Source organism: Oncorhynchus nerka, linkage group LG27 (genome assembly GCF_034236695.1).
Source record: "Oncorhynchus nerka isolate Pitt River linkage group LG27, Oner_Uvic_2.0, whole genome shotgun sequence".
NCBI lineage: Eukaryota > Metazoa > Chordata > Actinopteri > Salmoniformes > Salmonidae > Oncorhynchus > Oncorhynchus nerka.
Window position 1 is genome coordinate 34,620,812 of NC_088422.1, and position 25,928 is coordinate 34,646,739.

General features: G+C 44.7%; 1 protein-coding gene across 6 annotated transcripts in view; it reads right to left on the minus strand.

The window, feature by feature from the left end:
* The window catches only part of LOC115111655 (EMI domain-containing protein 1-like), an 80,566-nt gene that overhangs the window by 48,658 nt on the left and 5,980 nt on the right, over window positions 1–25,928 (minus strand). For 2 of the 6 annotated variants that reach the window (XM_029637969.2, XM_029637966.2), the window contains exons 1-3: window positions 23,487–24,131; window positions 10,923–11,036; window positions 10,672–10,775 (exon numbers count right to left, since the gene is read on the minus strand). In XM_029637969.2, the coding sequence (XP_029493829.2) occupies window positions 10,672–10,775; window positions 10,923–11,036; window positions 23,487–23,674 (406 nt within the window). In that variant the 5' untranslated portion in view covers window positions 23,675–24,131. Of the gene's footprint in view, window positions 1–10,671; window positions 10,776–10,922; window positions 11,037–23,486; window positions 24,136–25,928 lie in introns of those variants that run through there. The other 4 variants (XM_065011603.1, XM_029637967.2, XM_065011604.1 and 1 more) reach the window with 4 other exon arrangements.

The following is a 25,928-nucleotide window of genomic DNA, read 5'->3' on the forward strand; positions in this document are numbered from 1 at the left end:
ACCTTTCTCTTTGCCTTGTTGGCTTCAGTGCACAACATATGTGACCAGACAAAAAAAACTTTCCAAGTCAAACATACATATCATAACCGCTACACACAGCCTACATCGTTGTCACCATATTAGCTAATGTCAGTCAACATAGCTACTAGAACTCACACGTTAGTAAATACGCTACAATCATGCAGTGCAATGTACAGTTAGCAAGCAGTTTAGCAGTTACACCGGCGGACCCGGTGGCAATAAATGAATAAAACCAAAAGCTTACATTGACTTGGAAAAGTACCAGTGTTGGATAGCCATAGCCTGCTAGCTCACTTACTATCCATCTCTGTTTGATCCAGGTGTTTGTGTAGGCTAAACTAGCTAGCAGCATTCACTAGCTAAGTGAAAGTGAAAAAAATACTAACTAAATATAGCTCTCTCTCTCTCTCTCGCCTCTCCTTCATTTTTGAAGAAATTAATTTGTTCAAAACTGTTCAGTTATTGTCTTCGTCTCTCTTTGAGTCAATTACTCACCACATTTTATGCACTGCATTGCTAGCTAATTATGTTATGTTTTCAGTACTAGATTCATTCTCTGATCCTTTGATTGGGTGGGCAACATGTCAGTTCATGCTGCAACATTTACATTTACATTTAAGTCATTTAGCAGACGCTCTTATCCAGAGCGACTTACAAATTGGTGCATTCACCTTATGACCTCCAGTGGAACAGTAGTGCATCTAAATCTTTTCAGGGGGAGGGGGGGTGAGAGGGATTACTTTATCCTATCCTAGGTATTCCTTAAAGAGGTGGGGTTTCAGGTGTCTCCGGAAGGTGGTGATTGACTCCGCTGTCCTGGCGTCGTGAGGAGTTTGTTCCACCATTGGGGGCCAGAGCAGCGAACAGTTTTGACTGGGCTGAGCGGGAACTGTACTTCCTCAGTGGTAGGGAGGCGAGCAGGCCAGAGGTGGATGAACGCAGTGCCCTTGTTTGGGTGTAGGGCCTGATCAGAGCCTGGAGGTACTGAGGTGCCGTTCCCCTCACAGCTCCGTAGGCAAGCACCATGGTCTTGTAGCGGATGCGAGCTTCAACTGGAAGCCAGTGGAGGGAGCGGAGGAGCGGGGTGACGTGAGAGAACTTGGGAAGGTTGAACACCAGACGGGCTGCGGCGTTCTGGATGAGTTGTAGGGGTTTAATGGCACAGGCAGGGAGCCCAGCCAACAGCGAGTTGCAGTAATCCAGACGGGAGATGACAAGTGCCTGGATTAGGACCTGCGCCGCTTCCTGTGTGAGGCAGGGTCGTACTCTGCGGATGTTGTAGAGCATGAACCTACAGGAACGGGCCACCGCCTTGATGTTAGTAAGAGCTCAGAGTGCTGTTGTGGCTACTGTAGACTTTCATTGCAAAACAGTGTGTTTTAATCAATTATTTTTGTGACATGGAAATATATTTAATAATGTTTTATTTAAAAATAGTAACTATAAGTTTCACTATTTAAAAAAAGAAAGAAAAATTCACTGAGGAGGATGGTCCTCCCAAGTCTGTCCTTCATTCTGTGCATGGAGGAGAGGAGGAGAGAGCAGAGAGGAGGTGTGTGTGTGTGTGTGTGTGTGTGTGTGTGTGTGTGTGTGTGTGTGTGTGTGTGTGTGTGTGTGTGTGTGTGCTCATGTGCGTGCGTGGGATGGCAGTATGATGGAGTCCAGAGGTCTCTGAGGCGTGACAGTGGAGGAGTCAGGACAGAGGAGGAGATATGAGCTCTCTCCTAAATGATGCATGTCTTCCATGCTCTATTAGTAGGTAAACAGCACACTGCAGAGGGAAACGCTCCTCATCTGTCTGGCGCATGTGTGAATGTACACTCGGTGCCAGATACAGGGCTGTGCTGAAGAGGCTGTGCTGAGGAGGACTGTCACTGAGGACTGTCACTTCCCAGACACGCACATATACACACACACAAGACACAGATAATGAGGAATGGGTCACTCATGGGTCTTATCAGAGATCTTCACACTTCATCTTTCTCCGCCACACCCTACTGTAAATGCATAGCCTGTCTGCCAGCCAATCACTTTCATTTGGTCTCATATATCAGTCATCTGATCTTTAGAGACACGATCCTATACCTTCCATTATTCCCTGTCCCACCCTATGAAGGGAAGTCATTTTCCCCCAGTCAAGGCATTTGGTTCCACAGAGCCCAGAGGGAAGCAGTGTCCTCTGTTTTCTCTGATTGCTGCTCACAGAACCAGTCATGTCTCCAATTAGCCTGTGTGTAAGTTTAGCTGATCCCCAAAAAAACTTATCCTTCTTCTGCCCCTTCTCAACCCAGAACTAACTATCACCAGACCGCTTCTCTTTCTGACTCAGCACCTCTTTCTGACTCAGCACTACCTCCCTCCACCACGTCAGCAGCAGCCACTGAGGGGAGAGGAGTGGGGACACTAATGTGACTGCAACCTGAGTCCCCTCATCCACCCAGAAGAGCAAGAAGAGTGATTTTGGGAGGTCCTTGAAATGAGGGGTCATAAATGATGTCATCACCACCTGTCCGTCCACCGCAGTCCAATGCTCTGTTGTGGTTGTCGGTCTGTCTGTGGTTTGGGATAAGGGAGTGTGGTGGTGGGGGGAGGTGTGGCCTGGGTTAGATAGCTCCTTCCTCAATCCCAGCCCATTGGACCAAAACACTTTGAGTCTTTCTCATGTGGTGTCGTAATATGTTTTTGCACTTTTATAGATGACAAATGTGCAACAAGACAATTAAGACTTCTGGGAGTACACAAAACCTCAAACAGATACTGCATATTAACAGAATGATACACAGCACCAACATAGCAACTGCTAGCATTGTTTACATGCTGGTTTCACACTAAACATTCTGCCTTGCAGCATCTGGACACAACTGCAGGAGGGAGGGAGAAAAGAGGAGAAGAGAAGAGATATCATTCTGATTCATATCTGCGGCTGCCCAGGGCTTGAATAAAATAATAAAGAGATAAGTAAGAGAGAAAGAGAGAGCTGGCAGTGTGGAGGATTGAGAGGCAGCCAGTACTGACACACTGCACAGGGAGATAGAAAAGGGAAGGAGAGACACAGCAGACTAAAGGATAGGAAAGAAGAGGAATGATGATGTGAGAAGACAGGATAGGAGAGGAGAAGAGAGTGGAGAGACTGACACGGTAAGGCGAGGAGAGAGGTGGAAGAGAGATTAAAAGAGAAGAGAAGAGGTGGTATAGGGAATGAGTGGAGGTCCCTCTGTGAAAGAGATCCACAGATGGAGGGAGGGCAGTCCCATTGGGAGCCAGGCAGCGCTAGGCCAGGTGAACTCATCAGGGCTGTACAGTACATTACCACCAGCCCCCTGGGAGCTCAGGCCATCCCATCAATGCTGCCATTGTTTCAGACTCAACGACGTCAAAACACAGAGACATATACATCATGGCTACAGGACAGCTATGTGTTCTAACTACTGCATGTCACTCACTACCTCTGAATGGTGCCTTGGTGGGTTGAGGGATGGTAATTGGTTTACACTCTGAGGGGTTGAGGGACAGCAGAAAGGCCTAGTGAAACCTCTGATGACATCACTTAGGATGTAGAGCAGAGACAGTTGAGGGCAGCAGCACCACACCATGATTGACCTCAACACTGCTAGCTACTCCTGAGAACTGAGGCTAACACAGGGAGATGAAGGGTGATGTCAGTAGCGGCACTGACCCCCCCCTAGTTTCCCTTCCTCTTCCCCCTTTCTTCCCCCTCCTTTCTCCCTCTGCATTTCTCTGCCTCTTCCCATTGATAGTCCTTTGCTGTGCAGGGCCCTGAAAAGAGCCACAGAGTGCCTGTGGGTTTACGGGTCACTCATACAGCCCACACAGGCCCTGTTAAACTGCAGGGTGAGAGGAAATGCCTCTGATTTATTGGGGACAGAGGAGCTCATAGTGTCTGCCACGGGGCAGGACTCTGTGTGTGTGTGTGTGTGTGTGTGTGTGTGTGTGTGTGTGTGTGTGTGTGTGTGTGTGTGTGTGTGTGTGTGTGTGTGTGTGCGCACAGCTTCACTAATTTCATCCCTGCAGCCTTACAAGTTCTAGTTTGCCTGCTGGGTCCATTTCCCCAGAAGAAGAAGAAGCATGATTTTCAATAATTTACACCTCCCTAGGGACTCAGAACAGAGGCCAGGGAAACCATAAATAAACTGACCTGCATGCAGCACAAGAAATCTCAACCCTCATCTGACCTGTGGCAATTGTTGGTTTCCTCGAAAATATACTTTGAAATAGTCTAAAACAACTCTTTACCATTTCCACCCTAACAAACGAGCTCACAAACATCAACAGGAGGAGCACGACAGAGGGGCAAACAGAGGGAGAAAAATGCTTCCTTTTCCCTGTTTGCTGGCTGGTCACATTGGTAAAATGACTGGTGTCATTTTATAATGAATGGCTGTTGTGACTATTCCCCACTGAGTGGAGAAGCGAGGAGCTAGACACTCCCACCTCTAATCTCATCTGGGGCCGTCAGCTCCCCTCGCCTCAGCTGTTTCCAATTTGGGCTTGGCACTTGTGCTGCTGTCGCTCGCCATTTACACGCCCATGAATCTCCGCACAGGCCTGTCTGCATTCTGCTGGGGGCATGCCTGTCTGTGTGTATGCATAGGATGCCATTGTGGGTATGTGTGTCTGTGTAAATCATGTTTTGTGGGTGATTTTAAGTCAGTGGAGGCTGCTGAGGGGAGGACGGCTCATAATAATGTCTGGAACGGAGCGAATGGAAGGGCATCAAACCATGTGGTTGATTTAATTGATACCATTCCACTCCAGCCATTACCACGAGCCTGTCCTCCCAAATGAAGGTGCCACCAACCTCCTGTTGTGAGTGTATCTGAACGTGCATGTGTGTGAAATGTGACGTGTGTGTCTATATGTCCTTATAAATAAATCAGTAAGCGTGCGTATGTATGTGTGTGTATGTACAGTGGGGTCAAAAATTATTGACACCCTTGATAAAGATGAGCAATAATAATTCAAATACTGAGCTATATTGTTTTCTCCCCCCCAATTTTTTTTTTTAATACTAATCAACTGTTCAGAGAAAGAGATTTAGTTGAACAGGTAGTAATAATTTTTCTTGAAAAGATAGGAGTCAAATTTATTGACACCCCTAAAGTTTCTTATAAATAAAGTAGTCAAAACATGCTAATCTCTCACCATTACCAATAACAGGGGAGATTAGCAGGTCTTGGGGGTATGATCTTTGACCCTCTGTAACTTTCTCACTCATCATTATTAACACTCATTCAGGATGATCTGCAATCATGGTAGCATCCACGTTAATGTAGAAGTGTTTAGAAAATTGTACAAGTGACTCTTAAATGACACAATACATTATTTACCATTCGTTTTTATTGGGCACAACATCATCTGAAACACAACCAAAACTAACTGCACACATGCATCAAAAGCTTGATGTAGTCATTGCATGCTAGGAATATGTGACCAAATACTAAACTTTTGACTACTTTATTTAAAATAATCTTTAGGGGTGCTAATAATTTGGTCCCCTACCATTTAAAAAAAAAAAAGTATTACTTAAGTAATTGTATTTGTAGAAAAGAATATAATTTCCCAATTTTTTTGAGCATACAGCATACAGTACGTAGCTCAGTATTTGAATGATTTATTTTATACAGTCATTATTGTTCATCTTTTTCAAGGGTCTCAATCATTTCAGACCCCACTGTACGTGTGAGTGTTCCAGTGGTTTTACAACCTGTTTATACTGTAAACACAGGATTGGGGGACCCGGGATGTGTGGATTAGAAGAGGGAGAAGGACCACTTCAGGGACAGCTCTGGAAAATGGTGGCTTCATGTTGGGTCAGCATATTTTGTTTTTGACAGCGCTCCTTCGTGTGGTCCAAGAGGAGTGGGAGTGGAGATCGGCACTCAAAGAGGGGAACTGGCGTCGTGCAGGCCCCAAACCCGGGACCTTACACTGGGTCTTTCGATTTACAGCTACTAGAAACTGCAGCCATTAAAACAGCTAATCGTGCTTAACCTCTTGAACCTCTGGGGGCAGTATTTCATTTTTGGATGAAAAACGTTCCCGTTTTAAACAAGATATTTTGTCACGAAAAGATGCTCGACTATGCATATAATTGACAGCTTTGGAAAGAAAACACTCTGACGTTTCCAAAACTGCAAAGATATTGTCTGTGAGTGCCACAGAACTAATGCTACAGGCAAAACCCAGATGAAATTTCATACAGGAACTGAGCCAGATTTTGAATGCGCTGTGTTCCAATGTCTCCTTATATGGCTGTGAATGCGCAAGGAATGAGCCTACACTTTCTGTCGTTTCCCCAAGGTGTCTGCAGCATTGTGACGTATTTGTAGGCATATCATTGGAAAATTGACCATAAGAGACTACGTTTACCATGTGTCCGCTTGGTGTCCTCCGTCAAAACTATTGCGTAATCTCCAGGTGCGTGCATTTTTCCATTTTGTTCAGAGGAGAAACCAAACTGCCACGAGTGATTTATCATCGAATAGATATGTGAAAAACACCTTGAGGATTGATTCTAAACAACGTTTGCCATGTTTCTGTTGATATTATGGAGTTAATTTGGAAAAAAGTTTGCCGTTGTAATGACTGAATTATCTGGGTTTTTTCTTAGCCAAACGTGATGAACAAAACGGAGCGATTTCTCCTACACAAATAATATTTTTGGAAAAACTGAACATTTGCTATCTAACTGAGAGTCTCCTCATTGAAAACATCCGAAGTTCTTCAAAGGTAAATGATTTTATTTGAATGCTTTTCTTGTTTTTGTGAAAATGTTGCCTGCTGAATGCTAGGCTTAATGCTATGCTAGCTATCAATACTCTTACACAAATGCTTGTGTAGCTATGGTTGAAAAGCATTTTTTGAAAATCTGAGATGACAGTGTTGTTAACAAAAGGCTAAGCTTGTGAGCCAATATATTTATTTCATTTCATTTGCGATTTTCATGAATAGTTAACGTTGCGTTATGGTAATGAGCTTGAGGCTATAATTACGCTCCCGGATACGGGATTGCTCGTCGCAACAGGTTAACAGCTGTATCCTTCACTATACAAATCCACCAGCACCCACATACTCCCACCCACACACACAAATCCACCAGCACCCACATACTCCCACACTCCCCTTGCTAATGGCAAGCTGCAGCCCAGTGATGTTAAAAGCAAGGGGCTTAGCGTATAGGCCTCTGATAAGCCACGCAGAGCTGTGAAAACACAGATTACAGTTCCGCAGCTTATTGCAGACGCCGCGCCTCTACCTCCCGGCCACGGCGTAATTGCGGCCCAGAAACCGCAGCCTCAGCTTGGATGAGAGACATTGATGGGGACTCTCTCGCAGAGCATCGAAAACCTCGCTAATTCAGCAAAACCTCCTCCCTAAAGTCTCACTGTGCTGCCTGCCTGCCTGCCTGCCTGCCTGCAGCCCCCTCCTGAGATACTCTGCCATGGTGATGAGTTGCTTTCAAGTGCCTATCTCTATATATCAAGTACAGTCCATGATATCAACTGGAGTCTCCCAGTGTCATCCTCACATAACTCAGTCACAGCGGAGGACAAGGACAGTACGCCAACTAACACACCTGACCTGAGGGAGACATGAATACTATCACAGTTTATATGTCAGAGAGACTGGGATCTCCATTTGATGCAGTATTTGATACTGTAGGCACACTGATGTGTTTGACAGCTAGATTGGATGTCATAGTCAAGCCTGTATGGAATACATTTGAAATTCTGTTATAATAAAATTGCTATCTAAATGGGGTTTACTTTTGATAGTGTTATTTGGAAGGGTGAAGGGATATCCCTGTTATCTGAAAGCTTATGAAAGTGCCTCCATCATGCTTATCGTGTTCCAGGTCCAGCAGTAACACAATATCTCCTCAACCTCATAGAAAACAATTAGGACCTAGTAATCACACCACTGGTCTGGAATTTGAGCCAAGGCTTGAGATTGGGGTGGGGGCCTGAGAGACAGAGAGCAATATGAGGGGTGGTTTAATACAGTGTTATCTTACTCCACATTGATTCTCTGACTGTTTTTCTGTTACCCCCCTGTGTGTGATGTAATGTTTTGTTTTTGGAGCCCTTAGGCTGGATCTGGTGGAGCCAACAGGCCACAGATCTCATGGGAACCTCTGATTGGATGAGAGAGTCTCTCAGGTGCCAGAGTGACCTGAACCCGTCCAATAGCATGCGCTCACTCATCCTGGGTTGGTGTACTCTGTTCCCAGGGTCATTGGGACTGGGGAAAACACATTCAGGGGACTCTAAACTAAAACAGAGATGTGTTATCTCTAGGTCAGACAGACCAGACAGTCAGAACCCCTAGTCAGCAGGCAGGGGAGCAGCAAGGGGGGACCAAACTCCAAACGCCACAACCGGGTCAGAGAGTACACATATGTAATGGGACATAGGCTGAACTCAGAAAAGTGAGCGAATGAAAACAACAATACTGAGCACTAAGATTACAGCCAGTGCCCTCACCGCTCTGCCTTTTCCTGATTGAGGAGGTTTGCTATCATTCAATCTCACCTCTACTCTCATCCTCTCAGTCTGCCTGTTTGCTGTGGTGACGGTTGCAGTAATGCTGACCAGCCCTCAGATAGGGTAATGGTTAGGGTAATGGTGCAGTACAGAGGAGGTAGAGGTAGGGGAGGTAAAGTAAATGAGAGGATCATGCACATTTCCCACAGTCTGTGAGAGGCAGACAGCAAACAGGCAGCAGAGGGACAAGCAAACAAACAGCTTGTACTTGACCTCACATTCAATGGACCTGTGAGTGGCGCTCTAACCTTCCTTGACAACGCTATGTCAACAATTTGTGCAATCCTATCTCCAGTCATCCCCATGTCGCTGGTTTTTGCTCCCTAAGAAAGGGGATGAGGGGGCTGAGAGGAGGGGTATCAGATTGTGTGCTGTCAGGGGCCTCTTCTGCAGAGCACCGGAGGCGGTCCTGGATGCTATCCACGGTGCTTCAGCGCAGCTCTCTCCAAATAGTAGCTGTCACTTCCACTCAGCGCTGCCTGTGATCTGAGCCACCAGGAAGGGCACTCTGATAAGTGCCTAATCCCCCCGCCCTCCAGTCAAACCCCCACTACAGCCCTCCATGACAACCAGAGGGAATCTCCCACAGCACATACAGTAATTGGATAATTATGTTGACAGTGTGTGTGTGTCTGCTTTCCATGTGTGTGTGTGTGTATCTCGGTAGCCTGTTTTCATCCATGCACGTATGGGTGTTTTTGAGTGTCTTGTACCCTGTATCTGAGTATGTGTTACATGTGTACACCTTGTGTCAACATGTGTAAAGGGTGTGCTGGTGGGAAAAGTGGAGTAATTTCTCCCAAAAGAGGCCCCCTTAGAGCACCCAGCAGCAGGCAGCGGGCCCCTGGGAGAACCCAGAGAAACTGTTAGCTCACCTGGGAGGAGTGAGCTGGTTGGAGAGGGAAACAGCAGTCCCATGTCAACACCACTGAGAACTCAATGTTTTACCATAGCAAAGGGTTATTGTAATCTGTGTCACAAAACTCAACGATTTACAGTTCCACCTAGAACACTAACAGCCCGAGTCCTGGGACAAACAGTCACTCCACCCTGTACCCCAGACAAGGCTGAGACAGGGGGCCAGCCAGCACCAAGGGAAATCATTAGGCTCTGTTCTGTTCTGGGTGAGAGGGGTGAGGAGAGGTGTGTGTGGGGGCGTGGTCGCATGGACGGGGGGAGCTACTGGAGTTGAAATGATCAGAAGAGCAATAACAGAGAGTTAGCATGGTAGAGGATGACAACATACTTGCAGCTGGACTATATAACTCTAAACCACAAAAAATAATTGACCTTACGTGCTTCAATGACTGTGAAGTTGGACACATAAAAACCTAGAAGATTAATAAAATGGAGGCTGTTGGCTCTGCCCTGAGATCCTGATGTGAGGTTTTTGCAAGACTATTGGAGAGTGAGAATGTTTTGTTATGATGCAGGCAAACAGAGGGGTATCCTAGTGGAAAGTACCAAACACTTTAGTCATATTACTCATATATTAGTTCGGAGGAACTCCTAGGAGACTAACACAGTGGGGAACTGGGAATACTGGATAACACAGAGAAAGATAGAGACCGAGAGGTGTGCTGATGGAAATGGGGAATAGAACAAAGACCTAGATACATTATTGAACTTCAGATAAGTCAGAAAAGATAACTTGGAGAAAGGGATGAGAAAAAAAGAGAGATCAAACCAGAGTGAGAGTGAAAAGAGAAGTGAGAGTGTGGAGAGACGGAAGAAGTGGAGGGGAGAGCCAAGGCATCCTGGCAGCTGTCTGGTCGTCACGGTTTCCCCCTCCAACCCACGGCTGAGGGGCTGCGTCAGAACCAGGCTCCAGGCCTCCAGGACTACACATCCACATGATTAACTACCACAGCCCTTAATCACTCTCACATCCTGGGGTCTCTCTCTCTCTCTCTCTTCTGCCAGTCAAGCAGAGGAGGAGAGAGAGAGAGAGATAGAGAGAGAGAGAGAGAGAGAGAGAGAGAGAGAGAGGAAATTAGATGTAGAGAGGTGAGAGAAAGACACTACAGGGACCAGAAATGAGAGAAGTACAGAGACAGGGAGAAGATCTGGAGATCTGCCCTCTTACCTTCTTCACATGCGGTGCCGCTGTAGCCTGGACAGCACTTCCACTCCAGAGAGGTGACGGCACGGTACACCACCTTATAGGAGGGTCTGACCACTGTCCGGTAGCTGAGGAACACACACGCATAGGCCAATGTCACAAACAGTGTAAGGAGGAGCCAGTTCCTCTGATCGTGTGGCTCATTCATCAAGCTGTAGATGTAGGGTGTGTTCATGAGGTTTTGACATGCTATGTTTTGGGTTAGAGAGACTCACCTGCCCCCTGTGCATCCCTGTGGCCAGCGACATGTCTGGTAGACACGCTGCATGGTTGTCCCATTCTGGACCTGGCACGTCACTGTCTTAGTGACCGTATGGGGACACCAGTTCCTGAGAGAGAGTGGCGAGAAGGAGAGAGAGGGAGGAGAGAGAGGGGGGGACACACAGAGCAGGTTTAGCATGGGCACTCAAAGTCAACAAGACGTACTATTGGCTTCAGTTCTCCTCCACACCTGTTCTACAAAACTACAAGCAACAGGTGGTCATATCATTATCTGATTTAACACCCACACAGTATATTTATATCTCTCACACAAACATACAGTACTAGTAGTCAAGAGTTTGGACAAACCTACTCATTCAAGGGTTTTTAAAATGTTTTTACTATTTTCTAAATTGTAGAATAATAGTGAAGACATGAACACTATGAAATAACACATATGGAATCATGTAGTAACCAAAAAAGTTTTAAACAAATAAAAATGTGTTTATATTTGAGATTCTTCAAAGTAGCCGTCCTTTGCCTTGATGACAGCTTTGCACACTCTTGTTGTAGGCTGTATTGACATTGCAGTCTTCCCTTATCCGCTGGCATCCCCCCCTGGGTCTCTTGAGAGGCAGAGCCACTGAGGGGGAACCGAGAGTGGGGGGGGGAGCTCTACACATTAGAGTGAGTTTCAAACACAAGTTAATAGTAAGTCATAGGCCCACTCCCTCACAGGTCAATATGAGACACAGAAGCCCTCACTGGTCAAAGTGTGTATTTTAAGAAGTTAAACATCAAAGCTTTACATTTACCGCTCAGTTGTTATGTAGCCTCTATAAAGGCTCTGTATACATACTGTCACTACATAAAGCTCTCACAACTAATGAAGGTCTTGGTTTTTAGATTTATTTTGGACCACATGCAGCCAAAGACATCTGAGCCTGATTTAGGAGAGGAGCCATGGGATGGTTTCAATCACTACGTTATTGGTCGGAAGAAAATGCTAACAAGGGAAACAATGCTCTTAGAAATAAGGGGGGGGAAACCTCTCGATGGTATTCATTAAACATGTCCGACATCGAATTAAAAGCCACCGGCAACACAGACCGGATGAGGGACAAAACAGAACACACATGAAAAAAAGGTTTTCTAAGTGTTTTATAAACCAGAGTGGGAGCAAACTGAGGAGAACCTAGAGGAGTTTATGATACAAACCCTGCAAAACCCAGACGAGACAAAGTCCTTTTGATATCTCTTTGGATTTACTTCTCATCCCTCAAGTCGACAACCATAAATCAAGGAAACATGGAGCGACACAGAGAGAAATCTACACGGAGGCTATTAGAGCCAACATGTGTTAGCAGTCTTTTGTTAACAACAAAGTGTACAAATACCATGATCACCCTCATATGGCTTGCGCTGAGTAGAGGGCAGAACATGGAAAACAATTACCATATCGCCACCTGTTTAGTATATAGAACACAGAACAGCAGAGGAGTCTCCGTGTACTTCATAGTAATACTATGATTTGATTATAATAATACTCGTGTCATGATGTTTGCATATGTGGCAGGTTGTTTAAACCAATGACTGTGTGTAACTACTATATACACTATACGGTGTCTTCGGAAAGTATTCACACCCCTTGACTTTTTACACATTTTGTGTTGTTACAGCCTTATTCTAAAATGGATTAAATAAATACAAATCCTGAACAATGCACACCCAATACCCCATAATGAGAAAGGGAAAACAGGTTTTTTAGAAATGTTAGCAAATGTAAAAAATTAAAAAACATAAATAGCATATTTACATAAGTATTCAGACCCTTTGCTATGAGACTCGAAATTGAGCTCAGATGCATCCTGTTTCCATTGATCATCCTTGAGATGTTTCTGTGGTAAATTCAATTGATTATAAATGATTCTGTGGTAAATTCAATTGATTGGACATGATTTGGAAAGACACACAACTGTCTATAAAAAGGTCCCACAGTTGACAGCATGTCAGAGCAAAAAACCAAGCCATGAGGTCAAAGGAATTGTCCGTAGAGCTCCGAGACAGGATTGTGTCGAGGCACAGATCTGGGGAAGGATACCAAGAATGTTCTGCAGTTTGGAACCACCAAGACTCTTCCTAGAGATGGCCACCCAGCCAAACTGAGCAATCGCGGGAGAAGGGCCTTGGTCAGAGAGGTTACCAAGAACCTGATGGTCACTCTGACAGAGCTCTAGAGTTCCTCTGTGGAGATGGGAGAACATTCCAGAAGGAAAACCATCTCTGCAGCACTCCACCAATCAGGCCTTTATGGTAGCGTGACCAGACAGAAGCCACTCCTCAGTAAAAGGCACATAACAGCTCTCTTGGAGCTTGCCAAAAGGCACCTACAGACTCTCAGACCATGCGAAACAAGATTCTCTGATCTGATGAAACCAAGATTGAACTCTTTGGCCTGAATGCTAAGCGTCACGTCTGGAGGAAACCTGGCACCATCCCTACAGTGAAGCATGGTGGTGGCAGCATCATGTTGTGGGATGTTTTTCAGCAGCAGGGACTGGGAGACTAGTCAGGATCGAGACAAAGATGAACAGAGAAAAGTACAGAGAGATTGTTTATGAAAACCTGCTCCAGAGTGCTCAGGAACTCAGACTGGGGCGAAGGTTCACCTTCCAACAGGACAACGACCCTAAGCACACAGCCAAGACAATGCAGCAGTGGTTTCGGGACAAGTCTCTGAATGTCCAAATCCAGGCCCAGCCAAGATTTGAACGCTGGGGGGGTTTATTACAAATTAGCAAAAATTTATTAAATCTGTTTTTGTATTGTCATTATGGGGTATTATGTGTAGATTTATGAGGGGGGGAAACAATTTAATCAATTTTAGAATAAGGCTGTAATGTAACAAAATGTGGAGAAGCCACTGTATATACAAAAGTAGTATGTGGACACCCCTTCAAATGAATGGATACGGCAATTTCAGACACACCCGTTGCTGACAGGTATATAGAATCGAGCACACAGCCATGCAATCTCCATAGACAAACATTGGCAGTAGAATGGCCTTACTGAAGAGCTCAGTGACTTTTAACGTGGCACCGTCATAGGATGCCACCTTTCCAACAAGTCAGTTTGTTGAATGTCTGACCTGCTAGAGCTGCCCCGGTTAACTGTAGGGGCTGTTATTGTAAAACGGAAAGGTCTAGGAGCAACAACAGCTCAGCTGAGAAGTGATAGGCCACATGGACCGCCGAGTGCTGAAGCACGTAGCTCATAAAAATCGTATGTCCTCGGTTGCAACACTCACTACCGAGTTCCAAACTGCCTCTGGAAGCAACGTCAGCACAATAACTGTTTGTCGGGAGCTTCATAAAAAGCATGAGCTGGTGCACACCCAGAGAAAATTATTTAGACTGTGGAGCAGTAGAAACATGTTCTCTGGAGTGGTTAATCACGCTTCACCATCTGGCAGTCCGACGGACAAATTTGGGTTTGACGGATGCCAGGAGAACGCTACCTGCCAGAATGCATAGTGCCAAATGTTAAGTTATGCGGAGGAGGAATAATGGTCTGGGGCTGTTTTTCGTGGTGGGGCTTTGCCCCTTAGTTCCAGTGAAGGAAATCTTAACGCTACAGCATACAATGACATTCTGGACGATTCTGTGCATCCAACTTTGTGGCAACAGTTTGGGAAATGCCCTTTCCTGTTTTAGCATGACAATGCGCTGTGCACAAAGCGAGGTCCATACAGAAATGGTTTGTCGAGATCGGTGTGGAAGAACTTGACTGGCCTGCACAGAGCCCTGACCTCAATCTCATAGAACACCTTCTGGATGAATTGACCTCAATAATGCTATTGTGGCTGAATGGAAGCAAGTCCCTGCAGCAATGTTCCAACATCTAGAGGAAAGCCTTCCCAGTAGAGTGGAGGCTGTAATAGCAGCAAAGGGGGAACCAACTCCATTTTAATGCCCATACATTTGGAATGAGATGTTCGACGAGCAGGTGTCCACATACTTTTGGTCATGTAGTGTGTGTGTGAGAAAGAGTGTGTGTGTGTACCAAGCTGAGCAGCCCTAAAGCAGCCCACAGTAACAACTCCTACATGTTGTAGTGCCTGCACAGTGCACACAAGCTCCTACTAGGGCCATATAATCTAGAGAACCTTTCCCTCTTTAACACTGTATGAGCCTCCATAAAGGGTAAATGGGTTGTTGGGATGGGTCCCTGTTTCCTTCCCCCTCCATGGCCTCCAGAACCAATAGATAACCTTCTGAAGCCTCAGAAAGAGAGAGAAAAGGAGTTAATATGAAGAGAGAGAGAGAAGATGAAGAGAGAAAGAGAGAGAGAGGAGAGAGAGAAGATGAAGATGAAAGAGAGAGAGAGAGAGAGAGAAGATGAAGAGAGAGTAAATGAAGAGAAAAAAAAGAAAGAGAGAGAGCTACCATGCTTTTTAAAATTATTATGTTTATTTGTCAGGGACCATGTACAACATGCCATTGCACCAGATTTAGCTCGATAGCTAATTTTCATCTGTTGTCCCTGCGCTTCATGGGAGGCCAGACCTCTAATCCCTCCTTCAGTTCAGAACTAGCCAGGGGAAGTGGTTTATCCCTTGATATCCCTCGATTTTCTTTTCTTGTTCCTAGACCTTAGCTATTCTATCACACAACAAGCCTTTTGGTCCTAGACTTGGCGCTCCAGTACCGCTTGCCATGCGGTAGAAGAGAAAACAGTCTATGACTTGGGTGACTGGAGTCTTTGACAATTGTTTGGGCTTTCCTCTGACACCTCCTAGTATATACTGTAGGTCCTGGATGGTAGGAAGCTTGGCCCCAGTGATGAACTGGGACGTACACACTACCCTCTATAGTGCCTTATGGTCAGGATGCTCTCTATGGTGCAGCTGTAGAACTTTTTGAGGATCTGGGGTCCTGAGGGGGAAAAGGTGTTGTCATGCCCTCTTCACGACTGTCTTGGTATGTTTGGACCATGATATATCGTTGGTGATGTGGACACCAATGCACTTGAAACTGTCAACCTGCTCCACTACAGCCCTGTCGATGTTAATGGTGGCCTGTTCAGCCCGCCTTTTCCTGTAGTTCACGATCGGCTCCTTTGTCTTGCTCACATTGAGGGAGAGGTTGTTGTCCAGGCACCACACTGCCAGGTCTCTGACCTCCTCTCTATAGGCTGTCTCATCGTTGTCAGTGATCAGGCCTACCACTGTGGTGTCGTCAGCAAACTTAATGATGGTGTTGGAGACGTGTTTGGCCACGCAGTCGTGGGTGAACAGGGACTACAGGAGGGGGACTAAGCACACACCCCTGAGGGGCACCCCGTGTTGAGGATCAGTGTGGCAGACGTGTGGTTGCTTAACCTTACCACAATCACCTGAACAATCACCTGAAATGGGGATTGCTGCTATTGCTGCTGCGCCCCACAATGATCTGTCCACTACCCGGACAGCATTGGACCTGGATCAAAAGAAAAGCAGGTTACACCATTTAAACCACTAACCTTGTATGAGGAATATTACCATGACTGATAGCACGGATTAGATCACAACAGGACTGGGAATTAGCCAGATGAATTCATCCAGTGGATATTAGAAGAGAGAATTTCCACATTAATGGAATTATGCTTTGACTCAGTTTTGTTTTCTTTAAAATGTCTGCCAAACAGAAACTATTGATTTCAACATTTAACAAACCATATAACTCTATGCACAAGGACTACTTTTAACAATTTCCACTGAAAAATGTACAAAACAAATTTAGTGGAAGAACTGTGCAAATGCTAAATTTGTTAACGGAATTATGGTAAAATCTCCCTCCGGTTTTTATGCGACCACGTTTTCCCAAAGCTCTGTTAACTGTCTTCTCAGAATTAAGATTCAAAGACATCTACAGAAGGAATCGGTGTCAGCTATGACATGGCACACATTTATAAAAAAAAGTGTCTGTCCCCATAGGGGAACCCATTTTGGTTCCATGTAGAATCCTTTTTGGTTCCAAAGTATAACCTTTTTGGGTTCCATGTAGAACTCTCTGTAGAAAGGATTCTACATGGAACCCAAAAGGGTTCTACCTGGAACCAAAAAGGGTTTTTCAAAGGGTTATCCCATGTGGACAGCCAAAGAACCCTTAAAGGTTCTAGATAGCACCTTGAGATTGAAAAAATATATTTTGGTCATTGGTCCCTGATCTGTACTACACAGAAATACATAATTATGGATATGAATGTCATTCTCCTCATGTTTAACAAGTTTGGACATCACAGTGCAGCGCAGTAGAGTACAGAGTACAGTGCAGCACAATACAGCACAGCAGAGTAGGGTCGAGTTCAGTACACAGAAAGATAAATAAAACCGTTATGAGCTGAACATAACAGTACGCCAGTTTGGTAATGCCCAAGATGAGCCTGCCTGTGTGTGAGAGGAATTGCCCACATCCTCCCCACTACAAAGAGGATCAGACACTGTGATTGTTCCCAGCTTTGATCCACCATGGGCCTACGGGTTCACCAAGAGTCTGTTAAGCAGAGGTAACACCGCCTAAGACCATTATCCCCTGCTACAACATGGCCCCCATGTCATTTCCACTACTCAGCTGGAATCACAGCAGTCTGCAGTAAGGCTCTCACAAATAATTACTTTATTTGATAGAAGAGATAACTTTGTTTCTATAGAGACTCACTATAGCTTGTGTTATCCATTGCAAAAGTACCACAGTGATAAACAGATTACAGCTGAAGTAGTTTTTATAGAGACTCAGTATACTGTAGCTTGTGCTATCAAAGTGAAACATTACAGATGAACTAGTGGGGAGTTGGGGTACTGCATCTCACATTAGGGACACAGGTGTTTGTTTTACTTAATAGTTCCAGTCTCAACTGCAAAGTGTAAAACTTCCCCAGGGTTGAGATGTCCCCTGGTTACAAGGTGTGAAACCCAACAGCACGGCTGTGTTTAACTGGCACTGGCACCAGGCAGGCAAGCAGGCCCACTGCGAGTATCAAGTCTCTCTGCAAACACCTCAGACTCCCTCCTTCCTTCCTTCCTTCACTCCCGATGCTGGACCAAAACCAAGTAAATCACAAGGCACAACGAGCCCTGAAACTGATCACAGCCAAATGTTTAGAGGGAAAAAGGAAATCTAAATGCTTAAGGGAGAGAAAGATCACAGCTTTGGCCCAACAACTAATTAATAAAAATGACAGAGAGCTCATGAAATTGTCACATTGACAAGCTTCTACTCTTCAAGGTGAGCAGCGCTGCTGCTGTCCTCTCACTGCAGTGTGCCTGAGGACTGTTGTTCACACAGGAAGGATCCTCCAAGGCCATGCAGATCTATATGCAGTTAGGTAAGAGCACTAGTTATTGGAAAGAGAAGAAACAACAACAGAGAGAGAGAGAGATAGAGCGAGAGAGAAGATAGAAACAGAGATAGAGAGAGGAATAAACCTAGAGCCAGGCCCTCTGAGACACAGAGAGAGTAGAGGAGGGCAGACAGGCAGGCTCACAGAGGACAGAGGAAGGCCAGGTTAGGGTGAATAATGTCCAGGTGCATTCCCCACCGAGCTTCCTGTTTCAGTCCCTCTCCCTCTCAATAACTCTCTTCATCTGGGACATAGTTGAAAATCGCAGCCCCCCTTCTCACCCTCTTTCTCCCGCCCAATGCTGTGGGAGGAGGGTAGAACATAAAAAAAAAGACATTTAGTATGATAAAAATCTCAAGGAATTCCTCTAGATTTCTGGCTGTGGGAAAAGCTCTTGTCGAGAACAAACGACAAAAGACAGATGTGGCAGAGGGCCAGACGAGAAGCGATGAGGAGGTGGAGGAGAGGAGACGGCAGAGGTCACACAAGGAAGCCCTCAGTGGAACAGACAAGGTGTAGAGGATAGACCAATTAGGATGCACTGTGGGTCCCAGGGCAGAGGGAAAAGGGTGCAACAAAAGAGAGAGAGATATTCAGTGACATTATTGAAGAGAGACGGATCAAACATTCCTGGAGTTAAAATCTGGAGCTGGAGAGAACGAGAGTGAGCTTCTAACTGGGATAGACCATGAAAGACATTATTCTGCACAAAGACAGAGGGAAAGTTGAAGGACTGATTTTAATAAAGGACAAGAAAGAATAGAACACAGCGTTAGATAAAGAGTGTATTTTGTTTACAACAACAATAGAGAGAGAGAGAAAAAAATCTAAAGATAAATAAAGCCCCAAAAAGAACATGAAAGAGCAGATAAGTAAGTACCAGTAGTATAGTGTGTTGGTGGTCGTCACTGCTCTGTGGGTTGATATACTGCAGCGATGTAGAAGAGGTGTTGAATGAGAGGTTAATGGGGGACATTAGGGGATGTCCCATTGGGCTCCAATTTTAGTCAGGATCAAAGGACATGTCAGGGGCCAATCAGGCCATAGTGAATGAGAGGAGGGGGCCAAAGCCCTCTAAGCAGAGCCGGGCAAAAGTGCTCTCCATACCTGATAAACGTCCCCGCTCTGTGTAGACCTTACCATGAAATGCTTACTTTACAAGCCCTTAACCAACAGCGACTTTTCAAGAAAGAGTGAAGAAAATATTTACCAAATAAATGTAAGTAAAAAATAATAAAAAGTAACACAATAAAATAACAATAAGGAGGCTATATACAGGGGGTACCGGTACTGAGTCAGTGTGCAGGGGTACAGGTTAGTTAAGGTCATTTGTACATGTAGGTAGGGGGGAATTGACATGCATAGACAATAAACAGCGAGTAGCAGCAGTGTAAAAAACAAATGGAAGGAAGGGGGAGGGGTGTCAATGTAAATAATTTGGTGGCCATATGATTCATTGTTCACAGTCTTATGGCTTGGGGGTAGCCTTTTGTTAAGGAGCCTTTTGGTCCTAGACTTGGCGCTCCGGTACCGCTTGCATTGCGGGAGCAGAGAAAACTCTCTGACGTGTGAGTATTTGACCATTTTTTGGGCTTTCCTTTGACACCTGTGATGTTTGAGTGAATGTGTAGGTGGGAGTGTGTGACACTCTTTGATATGGATGACCAATGTGTGTGTGTGTGTGTGTGTGTGTGTGTGTGTGTGTGTGTGTGTGTGTGTGTGTGTGTGTGTGTGTGTGTGTGTGTGTGTGTGTGTGTGTGTGTGTGTGTGTGTGTGTGTGTGTGTGTGTGCGTGCGTGCGTGTGTGTGTGTGTGTGCGTGTGCATGTGTAACTGTCAGCTCCTCTGTTGGGAGTAGTGCAGGAGAATGTGGTGGTGATGGGTCAGGCTCTAGAGGTCCCACAGTGAGAGGTCTGTGTGGCAGTCAGACCATGACTCCCCCTCCTCAGGCTGGCAGCACAGGAAATAGCTCACAAAATGAGTACCTTTTGCATCCCTTTGATATTTAAAGTAGAAATTGTGCACCAATATTGAATTGAAAAAAAAACTGTTATTTGAAATGAATTAAATAAAGTGCACTTTATCATTCAGATTTTTTATATGAATAAATGCTTTTTTCCATGTACCCTCAGTGACTTCTAGAAACATTTGAACCCACTTAGCCCCAACATTTGCCAACATTTTCACCATCATTGTAAAGCCCTAGTTATCTTGTTGCTTTGACAAAGTCATTTCTGAATATTATTACTTATTTAAGGTGGCTAGTGATTCACTCATTTTAATATGGTGAAACTGTTCCTTAAAAAAAAGAGTGAAAAAAAGAAACCTTGAAGATCTAATAGTCAAATCATAGTGGAAAAGCAGTCGACTGGGCACACACTGGTTGAACCAATGTAGTTTACACGTCATTTCAATGAAATGATGTTGAACCAAAGGGGAATAGAAGTTAAATAGGCGTTTCTGCCTAATGGGAGGTGAACTGGTCCTACTCTTTTTGGCCATTTGCTGGTGTTTTGTGGTGGAAAACTGAGCTGGCCGAGCATAACACGTCAACCTTGTTACCCATAGATAGACTGGCTGGAAATGTTTTAACAATAAATGCACATTTGTGAAGCTTGCATTCAATTGCCACCCCCTGTTGCACACAACAAGTTTCCATTCCCTCGTCACAAGGAGATTTGTGGCTGATTTAAGATGAAATTGTCAACCTTGTTACAGTCAACCCTGTTAGTTTAATTGGCACTTCATACGCACTTACTATAGTAATTTAATTATTATTTTTTAACCTCGAGATGGGAAAATGAAATCAAAAGTTTTTTATGACCAAGTTAAACTTCTCAAGAACCACTGAATTAGTGGAATGACACAGCTGCTGTCTTATCCCTTAACTACACTTGGCTTCAATAGCCCTCATTTAGGCCAAAGGTGAAAAAACCCTGCTGCGCAATTATTGTAAGAATGGTTCACTCAAAGTATGTTTTTGATACTGTAATGACCCTGTGATTTATTACAAGCTCTGGCTTGTGTCACGTATGTGCTGCTTATTGTGTTGATGGCAATTTTGTCTGGTTGATGTCATGTGCCTGTTTGTCTTTCATTTCACTTTTATTTTATTCATGCAAGTCAGTTAAGAACAAAATCTTATTTTACAATGACGGGTTACCCCGGCCAAACCCTCCCCTAACCCAGACGATGCTGGGCCAATTGTGCGCCGCCCTATGGGACTCTTGATCCCAGTCAGTAGTGATCCAGCCAGGATCAAACCAGGGCCTGTAGTGACAACTCTAGCATTGGGATGCAGTACCTTAGACCACTGCGCCACTCAGGAGCCTTGATACTGATGTGTTGATGCTGCTGTCTCAGTCAAAGTCTCTCTTGAAAAATAGATGTTTATCTCTTCGAGATTACCCTGGTCAAATAAAGGTTCAATAAATAACATTTCTAGGTTGCCCGGGATGCTGGTCTGAATCTAGCACTAGGGAGACTTTCTTTCAGTCATTGTTATCTCTTGACCAATAGTCATTATCTCTTGACCACCCCTACCATTATTAAAATAAACTGTTATCTCTCTCAGTACCTCTGTCATCAAGACTTTGTTCAATGCTTTGTATGTGGACAAAGGAATGTTACAGTGCTCCTACTACGGCCATGTGAGAGGAGAGGACAGCCCTCTGTCCTACACGGAACTAATGGTAATGCCCCCAAATGGTCTTGTTGACACACACCATAAACATGCCTGTCTACATGACGCAGCCTAGACAGACAACAGCCCAGATGAAGTAGAACTGCAGCTGCATGTGTTTAGTAAACATGTCCACCAACCACAGCACATGAGTGACAGAGAGAGTCTCAGGGTGGAGGAGTAAACGCAGCGAACCAAGGCCAGGACCTCTCTGCACCACCTGGACACTTCTCAGGGACACTACACTCATCAGCAGGACCCTCCACCCACTCTCCTCTCCTCTCCCCCATCAACCCCCCCATCGCTCAGAACCTGAGAGAGTAAATATTAGTGTGATGGGGAACTTGATCACATCCACATTGGCTGGCTGGCCTCTGTGAAAAACACTAGCTTTGTCCAAAAGGGAAGCGAGGGGGCTGGTGTTTTCCACTCTGTGTTTAGTCTGAGGGCTTTGCTCACAGAACCACCCTCATCAACAACCCTGCTGTTATACGGAACCCTCACCTCTGAGGATCACAGGGGAGGAACACACAGAGGGAGAACATCAAAACAATCCAACAGAAAGAGAGATTACTCAACACAGATCTGACCATTTCACACAATATAGTAGTATATTTGTGCAACAAACGATAAAGAGTAGCCTTTTCACCTGTTATTCAGCAGATCCACTTTATTACAACATAAAACAGACCAGCGTTTTCCATTCACTACCCATTCCAGTTCAAGAGCTCCCTTCTGTTTGCTGCGAGACCCATACAAGGGGGATTTATAGAGGCAGATGAGTGGGTTGAGTTGGTGGTTTGTACCTGTCTTTATGGATGTGTGTGGGGCTTAGTGGAGGACTGAGTCTGGTCAGATGAGGAGCTCCCTGACAGCTGAGAGACAGCAGATGTTGGAAAGGAAGAGAACTGCTGCCGGCCAGACCAGAGCACAGTTTAGAGACAGCATTGCTCTCACAGGATAGGAGCCAATAGGCCACACAGAGCGACAGTGGGCAGGCCAATGAGGATGGGAGAGCACTGCACACAGTGCGCAATGTGCTGCCTGGACAGGAAAAAGGAAACCCAGTGTCAAGCAGACAATGAGACCTGCTAGATGGATAGACTAGGGTTGGGAAGAGTCATTGTTGGTTGCTTAAATAGGCAGAAAAAAGGGGTCTTTGAGGTCCTCAAAAGATGGATAGGTATTGATAACAATAGGTTAGTTATAAGTATATCTGAAAAAAAAATAAAGACAACTAAAATGAATTGAATTAATTAGTGACCTTAAATGTTGCCTAATCTATGAATGTTTCAAATTGTGAATGGTATGGATCCTAAAGCAGGTCGTTTTATCTGAAAGGATGCTTCAAAGACACAGAACCTTTGAGTGAGTCTTTGACAGGTTTGTTTTATTGGGCCTTATGAAGATCTAGCCTACTGTACTAGCCTAGTAATCATCATTTCCATGAAAGGTTATAGGCTCTAATATACAAATTAGAAGATGCACAACAATAAACGATAAGGCATTAATCCATACCTTTTTTGATAAATAGAGGTTTGAGACGCTGCGGAAGACTCTCTGTTGAGCTGTGTCCCAGTTGAATATTTGTAAAGACCCGTCCTCCAGGTTCCGTGCGCTTCAGAGGTCAGCCACAGCAGCAGCACAATCCAACTGAAACTTTTTCGGGAAAGCGCGGACACGCAGTCCGGTTGACACGCTCCCATTTCCGCGGCGTCAAAAAAGCACAGGCTGAAGAGTTCCTAAAAAAAGTGAGCTAGTGAGTAGATTTCTTTCCAGTTCGAGAAAAAAATATACCTAAAAGTCCAGGTTTTCGCTTCACGGAGAGAGAGCGCATCCCTTCATCAACCAAATACATAAAATACAAATATCAACTACACCTTTACCGTTATAATAGCAAGAAAGAACGTGGCTGCATTTTAAATATCACGATAAGAAAGGTAAAAATGACAGGCCGAAAACAAAAATATTCAAACATTCACCGATTTTGCAGAAAGTTCCCCACATGCCCTAATCTATAGGCAGTGTTCCGAAGCAACCAGCCAAAATAGGTAGGCTAATGTGACTGGCCGGTCTCTTTTCTTTTCACTATCAGCACTCCCTCCCTCCGTCTGTGCGTACTGTAGCCTATCTCAAGTCGAGCTTCTCACAATGGAAATAAATTAGTCTCCTTCAGTCTTTTAAAAGCACAGCCCGCAGTCTTTTACCCTGCCCATTCTCTATTTCAACATTTCACCGGAAACAAGGCACGTTTAAAAACAGATTCCCTTTAAGCGTCTATCGTCATTATCAACACTGAACTATCCCGGAGTGATTTATGTCATATTCCTAATCCTAAATCATTATAGTTTCGAAATTCTACAGTGGTAGGCTACACGTGGGACTCATGTGAACAGAATAAATGATTGTGAAATAAAGAAGTTAGTCCGATGCATTCTGATGACAATAAACATGCATAAATAGCCCAATATTATGGTGTTGATGATGCTGCTGCTGCTGAATTAGTCTTTAATCTCTGTTCGTGAGTGTCTATAAGTGCCCATACTTTATTCTAAGGACATAACACCTAGATGCCAGACACACTTTGCATTGTGTCATCTGGTATATATTAGCATGCAGTAGACATGCTCTGTATCGTTCTCAGTGGCATAGCGCAGTTTCGCTGAACGACCCGCAAGGTCCAAGCAAGAAAAAAAACAACAGTTTTATAGCTAATCTCATGCTATTTTACACATTTAGCCATGAGGCTGCGAGAAAATGTTTCTCTTGTTCAGGGATTCTTGAAAGACTGGACAATCGCAAACATTTATCTTGATATTAACACAATTTGAAATATATTTAATCAATAAGGCCCGAGGGGGTGTGGTACACGGCCAATATACCAAGGCTAAGAGTTGTTCTTACACATAAAGCAACAAGAGTGCCTGGACACAGCCCTTAGCCGTGGTATATTAGCCATATACAGTTGAAGTCGGAAGTTAACATACACTTAGGTTGGAGTCATTAAAACTCGTTTTTCAACCACTCCACAAATTTATTGTTGACAAACTATAGTTTTAGCAAGTCGGTTAGGTCATCTATTTTGTGCATGACACAAGTAATTTTTCCAACAAATGTTTACAGACAGATTATTTCAATTATAATTCACTGTATCACAATTCCAGTGGGTCAGAAGTTTACATACACTAAGATGACTGTGCCTTTTAACAGCTTGGAAAATTCCAGAAAATGATGTCATGGCTTTAGAAGCTTCTGATAGACTAATTGACATCATTTGAGTCAATTGGAGGTGTACCTGTGGATGTAATTCAAGTCATACCTTCAAACTCAGTGCCCCTTTGCTTGACATCATGGTTAAATCAAAATAAATCAGCCAAGACCTCAGAATTTTTTTTGTAGACCTCAACAAGTCTGGTTCATCCTTGGGAGCAATTTCCAAACACCTGAAGGTACCTTGTTCATCTGTACAAACAATAGTACGTAAGTATAAACACAATGTGACCACGCAGCTGTCAAACCGCTCAGGAAGGAGACGCATCTGTCTCCTAGAGATGAACGTACTTTGGTGTGAAAAGTGCAAACCAATCCCAGAACAACAGCAAAGGACCTTGTGAAGATGCTGGAGGAAACAGGTACAAAAGTATCTATATCCACAGTAAAACGAGGGGGGGATTTAACCAGTTTTTCTCCCCAATTTCGTGGTATCCAATTGTTTTTAGTATCTTGTCTCATCGCTACAACTCCCGTACGGGCTCGGGAGAGACGAAGGTTGAAAGTCATGCGTCCTCCGATACACAACCCAACCAAGCCTCACTGCTTCTTAACACAGCACGCATCCAACCCGGAAGCCAGCCGCACCAATGTGTCAGAGGAAACACCGTGCACCTGGCAACCTTGGTTAGCGCGCACTGTGCACGGCCCGGTTACGACAGAGCCTGGGCGCGAACCCAGAGTCTCTGA